The sequence below is a fragment of the Astatotilapia calliptera genome, chromosome 6 (genome assembly GCF_964374335.1).
Source record: "Astatotilapia calliptera chromosome 6, fAstCal68.1, whole genome shotgun sequence".
NCBI classification, from domain to species: Eukaryota; Metazoa; Chordata; class Actinopteri; order Cichliformes; family Cichlidae; genus Astatotilapia; species Astatotilapia calliptera.
In genome coordinates, this window is record NC_137427.1 from 11,379,997 (window position 1) to 11,389,257 (window position 9,261).

At 38.4% G+C, this 9,261-nt stretch overlaps 1 protein-coding gene across 1 annotated transcript; it reads left to right on the forward strand.

Moving 5' to 3' along the window:
* Positions 1-4,127: 4,127 nt before the first annotated feature.
* Positions 4,128-9,023, forward strand: LOC113023237 (uncharacterized). The gene is made up of 6 exons (XM_026169263.2): positions 4,128-4,349; positions 5,908-6,252; positions 6,523-6,681; positions 8,454-8,549; positions 8,644-8,675; positions 8,791-9,023. The coding sequence occupies exons 1-6, from the start codon at positions 4,310-4,312 to the stop codon at positions 8,944-8,946; spliced, it is 828 nt and encodes a 275-aa protein (XP_026025048.1). The 5' UTR covers positions 4,128-4,309; the 3' UTR covers positions 8,947-9,023.
* The last annotated feature ends 238 nt before the right edge of the window (positions 9,024-9,261 follow it).

The window sequence follows — 9,261 nt, forward strand, 5'->3', positions numbered from 1 at the left end:
TTGCATTTTTTAAGGTTTGAAAAGTGCTTGAATTTCACATGTGGTGCTTGAAAGTGTAACTGTATTTCATTCACCACAAATAACTATCTGATTGAATAGTTTTCTTATCAGATGGAAAAATAAAATGAGTCACAAAATGTAAAAGCAAAATTTCCCTGCCTGGGCTGTCTTGCGCCTCTGGCTGTATCCCAACTCAGAGTCTGCAGCCTCAAAGTACACAGCCTCAACGGTCCTAAAGGGCCGCGTACTCAAAGACCGCTAAGGCCGGAAGTGCGAGGCTTGCATGGGACGGTCTAGCCTCCGTCGAGCTACCCAGGTTGCCTAGCAACCATGATACTAACAGCTGGAAACGTGTCATACAGCTTTGTTTGACAGAAATGAAGGAGAACACATTTAGTTCATTTGTTTCTACATGAGCTCTGTGTGATTTAATAAGTATCTGAGGCTTAGACCACGGGACTGTAAAAACATGATTGTTGGGTTTCATTTCTGTACTGAACTGTCATGGTCTGGGTGGGCACCTGCAGGTCTCCGACAGCGGCCCCTCCTCCTTTAGGCGGAGTTCGGTTGCTCCTCCCTGGCTGTCCACCTGTGAGCAATTATGCCAGCAGTATATCAGACCTGCGCTCTCAACCATTCATCGCCTGAGTATCTGCTATCCCCATGTTAGTCAAGTGGAGCATCATAACTCTGTCCTGAAGCCGTGTGATGACTTACTTGTTCTTCTTGTTCTCAGAGGTAGCACCTGGAGTGGAGATCTTGTCTCCCTCACTCCCGCCTTCCTGGACCTGGGCCGCCTGCTGCTGACACGACGTGGCCTGCCGGCCCACCACTCACTTACCTGCCTCCCCACGTCTCGACCGTTTCCGGGCCTTCCGCCCCACCTGTCCCCTCCACCTGAAACCAAGTAAGACAACTCAATTCAACTGTGGAGGATCGTTGATTGTCTGCTGGATCCCACTGACCGTGATCTCCTCTTATTCCAGTGCCCCGGCCCCTACCTAGTCCTGTTTCTACCTCCCCGCTGCCTCTGCTGTTCAGCCGTTCCCTAGAGGTGTCTAGGTCGCCCTCCATTATCTTAGATAATCCTACGCGCCACTAGTGTGGTGGCGTCGCTTTGTTTTTTGCTTTTGTTTGCCTGTGGGCGGAAATAAATCATTTATTCCCTATCGTCTCGCTTCCGGGTTGGTTTCTGCACCTGTGTCCATCTCTGTTCCCTCGTGCCGCTGGGCCGTGACACTGAACAGTCATTTTAAGATTAGCTAGTGAATAACAATTAGCTAATGTTGTTCATGAGACTAAAGTAATGGTAATGTAAATATAATATGGCCAATATTATAGTTATTATATTAATCATTATTAGTCATTACAGCAGGGAGTTTGAACTCCGTGTCAAATACTGAGCTTCAATAAAGATTCAAGTTGCATTTATTCATTGTTCCTATCACCTTAAATCTTCACTCAAAGACGAGTATCTTTGACACTGTATATATAGGTGTATTGTACATAAGAGACAAATATTGTTCGTTTTATATGTTGGCATTACTAAATGTGGTTCAATGCTTACATATATGTGTAAAAAGCAAATGTACGAGCTGTGATAACTGTTTCTGATAGAATGAAGAGTAGACTGATATATAAAACATTCCTTCATTGGGTGAGAAAATCAGACCATGTCATAACTGCTTTACGTCATACAGAATAGATATCAGAGCCTTAAACAGGCTGACTTCTGCTAAATGGGTCAAACTGGGCAGAAAGTATACAAACACATAACATCCTTATAGAATATGATGTAACACTATAGATCAACTTACCTCAGAATATATAAAGCATATAAACAATTACAGCAATATGATGCAACAAACACAGCAGTGCTACTAATCCAAAATACTCAAAGCTTCATAGAACTGAAACAGACATCTATTTTTAGGTCCATTCTGCTGCTGATACATAATTTATTTTTTCTGAATATTAAACTTGTTGCTGTCTTTCATAGTTCGACACCACCAGCAATATAACATAGCTAACATTAACAGTGCAGTGAATCCTGCTGGTGCCGTGATATTCAGGACTGCAAACCGAGCAGCATCACTGACTTTCAGCTTGTTGTGTTTGTGGATATATGACTGACTTTAATTATCCATAAAATCATCACATTCTCTGTAAGATTAAGGTCAGCTATTGTATTATTATATTTTAAAGGCTTTTAAACCAAGTAAACACTGAAAGTACAAACACCGCTAATGGCAAATAACTTTGCTGACATGTGGCCAACAGTAATGTTTTAATGTTCCTCATTATTAAACATTTTCACATAAATGAGTGACATAATATTCAGTACTTAAAGGCTGCTGACCCTGAATTGGGATACAGCCAGAGTGTTTTGATACGTGAGAGATTTGTGACGTTTACCATGTTTGGAGTCTCAAGTTAGTGTGTTGTCTTGTGCAGAGATGGGCAGTAACATGTTACTGTAATCTGATTACTTTTTCAAGTAACGAGTAAAGTAAGGGATTACTATTGCAAAATTGGTAATTAGATTACCGTTACTTTCCCGTAGGAAGGCTGCGTTACTAAAACCGTGATTTTTTTGCGAGAATGTCTCATGACAGTGACATAAGCGAGTGAGCCGCTGGTGACAACAGCTGTGTGCAGATCAACAATGGATCATAAATCGATTGTGGGAGAGAGTATGAGCGTGCAGCGTTTAAAGCGTGGAAGTACTGACCTTATTTTGAGTTTGATTCCATAAAAAGTGACAAAAACATTAGTGTCCGTTGTGCGTGGGAAGAAAACTTTTTACAGCGAAAAACCCTAAACTTCCAAGCAAGCACCGAGTGCGCAACGACGTAATGGGAAATTCACAGAGAAACTCGCGGATTCTTCAACTGACCACGGCACACCTGCACCAGGGTAAACCTCCGCCTACCGCGGTCCTGCTTTACAGGTGAAAATAGAGCAACAGGGCCGCTGAGTCTTTGACTTTATTTATTTTCTGCTGTGTTTCACTTGCATCTATTTGAAAGACTGAGTGTAAACACAAAAAATATTTTATTTTATGTGCTGGAATGTGCAGAAAATAGGTTTAAATGTTAAACTAATTTATTCAAGTCAGAGAATGTTGCATACAATTAAATTTTTGCTTGATGCATAAAGTTAAAAGATTAAAACTGATAAAACAAGTTAAAAAAAGAGACTTTTCCATTTGATTACATTTTGTATGATGGATTATGCAGAAAAAGTAGAATTGGGCTGAAAGATCTATCACTTTATCACCTCTTCAGGTTGTAAATCGTGTTTTTAAAAAGTAACTAAGTAACTAAGTAATTAATTACTTTTGAAAATAAGTAATCAGTAAAGTAACGGGATTACTTTTTTGGGGAAGTAATCAGTAATTAGTTACTGATTACTTTTTTCAAGTAACTTGACCAACACTGGTCTTGTGTAGTTAGTGTGTAGTGTAGTCGTTTTGTTTTGTGTGTCAGTTCTACTAGTGGAAAAGCTTGAAAAGGGACGTTGAAAGTGCTTAAAAAGTGCTTGAATTTGGCCCTGAAAAAGGCGTATGAACCCTGCATGCAGGACTAATTTGGACTAAATCAAAAGGGCCGTGCAGCCCTGGTTCACTCAAGGTAATGTCTGTAAAACATAAATATAATAAGTAAATTTCTTAATAAAGTTATAATATTAAGATATTGAGAAGACAAGGCATTTCAGTTTCTTAGTTAATAATAGAGATAGCAATGCCAAGAAGATGCCTTGGATTGGCCCCTTCTCATCCCAGTTAGTTAGAGTTCATTGGGAGTATTTAATGAACATAAGTATGATTTTCTTATATAGCTGTGGTTTGAATGGCTACTTTGCAATATGAAAGAATCCTCAGACTGTCCTCTGATACCCGTGACATGGTCAGCAGAGTCTGCTTGTTGAGTTTGATGCCCTTGAGCTTAATGGACTGTATGTACTAAAACAAATGGAAGAGCCAGTGGTGAAGAGTTCATACCCTGAAAGAGTCATGAACTAATTCTTCTTAGAAGACTGATGAAGGCTTCCATATGGCATGTTCCCTGTTTCTTTCTCCCTCTTTTTTTTAGCTAAAGAGGGACGGTCAAACAACATCATGCCCATTTAATAATGACAGTAGCTGAAGGCAAACAAGATGCAATCATTTCTTGGTACAATCACAGCTTTGTAGCTTTACTCAATCTTTGAGCAGTGAATCAGATGACTAATTTGAGGCGGACTGCTAGACATTTCTGCTGCGCTATTTATTTTTTTTACTTACCTTATTTTCTACTCGGATAAAAAAATGAAGCCCCTTCATGTCCTCGTGTCTTTTTGCTTCTCAGGTGAGTTTTGATCAGTTCTATCCAGAGGCATTTGTTTTAATCAGTAAAAGCTATATTCTATTTTAATGTGTACTTATACATGAATTGAAGTGAAGAAATAAATGCAATATGTGTAGGTGAATCATTTTTTGGAGTTATCTTCATGGCATTTTCTTAAATGAAAATGGATCTTTTTGATCTGTTAGAGCAGTTTTGAAATTGTCAGGTCATCTCCAGTAATTTCAAAAATAAATAGAATATTTTACTTTTAATGAATGTCTGATTAATTAAATTTATGTGAATTATGAGGCTATTCTGAATACAATCAAAGATTGCTCTAATATGATGTATAGACTTTAACTGGTTTTTATTTGTAATGCAGTGCAGTGACTTTGAATCTTGATTAAACTCTAAAAAAAGATAAAAACTAATTTTTGCAATTGTTTGCAATGCATGCAATATAATCATAATGTTAAGCCATCAAAAGCGATCTTATTCAGTATAGTTGAATGTACTACTCTTATTATATTATCATTAATATAATTAATGATATAAATATCATTAATATCATCTTAAATTGATATGTACAACAAGAGAGTAAGTTAAGATGTTTGGTGTGATCATTTTTGTGTTATATTAATTATAAGTTACAGTCATACAATTCTTAATATTTTTGCTTTTTTAACTTTATTACTTACATATTTATAATGAAATGGCAACATAATATTATGATAGAATAGAATTGAGTGGGGAAATGTTGTTATTTCAATGCAATGAATTGCAAGTATAATAAATTATGAAGTAGTCTGTATTTTATATATATTTTAAATTTAGTCTTCAGTCACATTTTGGTTAAGTTTATGAAAGAACCATGGTTTGGGTTAAAATAGTCCCTTTCAAAAATAGTAAACAAATATCAGAGAGCTTGTCTGGCAGAAATCAGTTAAACTGTTTATCTTTTCATCAATGTTTTTATAATGCTTGAGGATACTTAACTCTGGCTGTGAAATAAAAGGTTTCTTTGTTTAGCCTCTTCTCTGCATGGATATGCATTTTTTTCCTAATTTGCAGAGAATGTTTGAAGGATTAGAAGTCTACAGTGCTTTCTTTTAATGCCATTAAACTGTATTTTATAATTTCCTTGACTCAAACCAACAGTTAACTATGGTATATCAGTTGATCTTATTTTTATAGCAGAGCAGCACTCTCCTCAGTGCATTTTATATCATAAGGTAAAGCTAAAGAGAATGGTTCCCTTGGAAAGAAAGAAACTCACCGGTGTTAGACTCAGGGGGAAAAAAGCATGAACCATTTGGGGTGAGGAGAAAATGGAAAGATAGAAGACAAGCATTCAGAGAAAACAAACATAAAGATCAACCCTGAGCAGGTTAGTAGGGCATGATCCATGATGTCATGTGGACATCAAGTTTCAATTTGAATGAAATGAAATGTTTTTTCCAAATGCATGAGAAGATAAAGAAGTCAGTACAGCAAGAATTATAATTTGTGTTCACCACATTTGTATGCTGGTTAGAGCCAGTGTTAAGCTGTAACCAGGCCTTTTTGTGTCAAACTGCAGCTGTGAGTATGGTGGCCTCAGAAGTGCTAGAGGTGAGCGGCCGTGTTGGTGGTGAGGTCTCCATCCTCTGCTCCGGTAGCTGGAACAGAGACAGCGGTGCCAAACACAACAGCATGTATTTCTGCAAAGGAGTCTGCTCCAGCGAAAGCATTCTCATTCAGAGCGAGAGGAGGCGATCCACCGTCGCAAGTCAAGGGAGATACAGCATTAACAATGGCAGAGAAGATGGAGTCTTCAATGTGGCCATAAAGAAGCTGGAGAAAGCGGACACAGGGAGATATCGCTGTGGAGTGGAGAAAACCTTGAATGTGTTGTATCGGGAAATTAATCTCATAGTTGTAGAAGGTAGGTTAAGTTTCCTGCAGGTTTCCTCCATTGGTGCAGGTGACCCATTTTAAGGTTAAAGTTTTAACTGTAGGTTAGCATAATGCAATCATTTGACCATTTTTGTGCACTAATGTTGAGCCCACCAGTATGTGGCTGGCATTTGCAATACTTAACTAAATTAAGACTGAAATGTATATTAACTTCGTTATTAACAAAGTTAATAACAGTGTCACATGAGCACACAAGCATTATCTCTCACCAGTCTTCCTGCGTCCTCTTCTCTCAAAGCTTCCACTGTTCCCAGATCTCCTTCCTCCACTACTATCATTCCGAACAAAACAGCACTTCTGTCACATGACAGCTTTACATCCAGCACCGAGCAATCACCAGCACCATCTTCACCCTCAGATGGAAAGAGAAACAGACATGAAGCATCCCGACTCACAGGTATTTCAAGGCTGAATGGATCTGATAGCAAGCTTAACAACAACAAATACAGCATGTATGTATAGAAAAACTCTGGATAAGAATGGTTTAATCAGACTCAGATTTATACATTACACCAAAGTTGATTTTTTGGGTGCTACAGCATAGCATTGCTTCCAACTGATGGCATGAAGATACTTGCTCAGTAATAACAAAATAATGACATTCCACAGTCTTGCTTACACACTCTCCATTTCGTTGTTTTGATGTATTCATGGTGCAGATGTCATAGTTGTATTTGTGGTACTCACAATCTAGCTACAGCTGGATACCTGTCCAGGGTCTCTACCCTGGACAGGTATCCAGGGTAGAGACCCTGGACAGGTATCCAGCTGTCCAGGGTCTCTACCCTGACTTTTGCCCTATGATAGCTGCAATAGGCTCCAGCCCCCTGCGACCTTGATAAGGATAAGCGGAAGAGAATGGATAAAATGGACTTAAATTTTTACTTGTAATATAATAATTGTTTTAGTGGTTTGGGTTTTTGGCTTTCACCAAATGTGGCACTGTTAAAATGCCAAACATCTCCACTTTGGTCTCATCTGTCTAAGGGACATAGTTCCAGAAGTCTTAAGAACATTCAGGTGAATACCTGAATACTGCAGACCTGCAAACTGCTACAACTAGTGCAAGAGGTAGTCCCACTTACACTAGCAGCACCTGGCTACTGCTTTCTGTTAGATTTGGATTGTTGATTGTCATTTATGCTTAGAAATATTTACTTATGTATGCTTAGAGTTTTATAATTAGTTGTAGATTGGTAGAGGTTTGATCCTTAATAGTCTGCAAACTTTGTGTGCATTAGAGAGCACTCTAGGAGCATGAGAGAGGTCGTACCTTGTTTTATTGTTTTACGGTAGGATTAACGTAGCTACGTCTGTTCTAGTCTAAGTGCTTTTTGTTTAGATGAACTGCTGGACTTCCTCACCGTGTTATCTAGGGTGAACCATCTAGGGTGAGGGGGAGACTACCCTCTTCCTGACCAAGAGGACCCCCCCCCCCCCCCCCCCCCACACACACACACACACACAGTATTCTTTGTTCACATGTATACCTATGTAAGATGCTATATGTTAATGACCCTATGCATATTCATGTAACCACAATAAAAGGAGTGCTATGGGGAACCTGGCTGAGAGCCTGATGGGGGTCAAGTGGTGGAACGACACTTGGCTCCAGGCAGGTCTCCCTCATGCATGAGTAACAAGAAGAACTTTGCCTACTTCGTGTCTTGCTTGCTGTGTAATTATATTGCCTTCAACGTTCCAGCGAATAGGTTCAAGCTACAAACCTTTCACTTTCCTTCTTAATTCCCATGCAAGCATCAAACGTTTGCTTAGTTTTTCCACACAGTGCTTCTCCATTTTGGTTTAGGTTTTGTTAAATAGATAACGACACAGTGTACAATGTCATGTTTTGTAGTTCACCTGAGATAATTTTTAAATGTTGTCATAGATTAAAAAAATGTAATAAATGAAAATTTAAAGTTTTAACTATACTGTCACATTTGTCACACAAATTTTGGCAAAGTGGTACACCATAAAAGTAACTTTACTCCTAGAATACAGGGAATATTATCAACAGAATTAAACTTTAACATGACACAAGATATTGATCAGTGCTTTTTTTCCATAAAAATAAGAAGATTTAAAATGTGTTTAGGACAACTGTCTTGATTTGTTTTTTGAACCTGCTGTTCTCCAAACTAAAGGAAAGTCTTTTGTTTTGTGCAGACACTACAATGGTCATCATTGTCTCAGGGAGCTTAGCTCTTCTGGTCTGTGCCATCATCCCTGTTATTTTCTATGGACACTGGCGGAGTCACACAGGCTAGTAGCACAGGTTTAGAGACAGTAAAGTATAATAATTCCATGGCAGGGTATTGTTCAGGTACATTACAAATTTTTTTGTTTATCTCAAAAGGTCCGAACAGAGCTGAAGACAACAAGGGTGAGGTGAGTGACCATTTGTTATTCAACTATTTTAAAACTGAGTTTCCATATCTAAAGGCTGTTTCAAACACTAATGTTCACTGCTCAGAAAATAGCTACAATGGTGATTTATTCACAGGGTGATCATCGGGAGGAAAATACAGATGTTGGATCTGGTCAGGTTGCAGTGGAGCTGCAGGCCTTTGAGTCAGATGTTGCTCCAGAGACCGATGATAATTACACCTCCGCATATGCTGCCATCTACGAGGCACGAGAACCTCAAACCATGGACTGAGAAGTCTTTTTTGTCCTGACAGCTTATTTTCTTCTTTGAATTTTACATAAAAAATAAAGTAAACTATTTGACTCTAATTCTTTGAGAGATTTTTCATATTTCTATATTTGAATTTGGAGCCTTTAGTTGGTTTTATATCATAAACAATAAGCTGAGACATTAGAAACATGAACAACAGCATAAAGAACTATGATTAACAACTAAAGGTTGTATTTCTAAACATAAATTCAAAGTGGTATCATAGTCATACCAAATCATGGTCCGACACACAAGCGGTATATTCAACCTTTACACTTTTTTCTAGCAGCCTTTACA

Coding starts and splice junctions, on each gene's coding strand:
- LOC113023237 (XM_026169263.2), top strand. CDS start 4,310: ATGAAGCCCCTTCATGTCCTCGTGTCTTTTTGCTTCTCAG. Junction 4,350..5,907: donor CGTGTCTTTTTGCTTCTCAG/GTGAGTTTTGAT, acceptor GTCAAACTGCAG/CTGTGAGTATGGTGGCCTCA. Junction 8,550..8,643: donor ACACTGGCGGAGTCACACAG/GCTAGTAGCACA, acceptor TTATCTCAAAAG/GTCCGAACAGAGCTGAAGAC.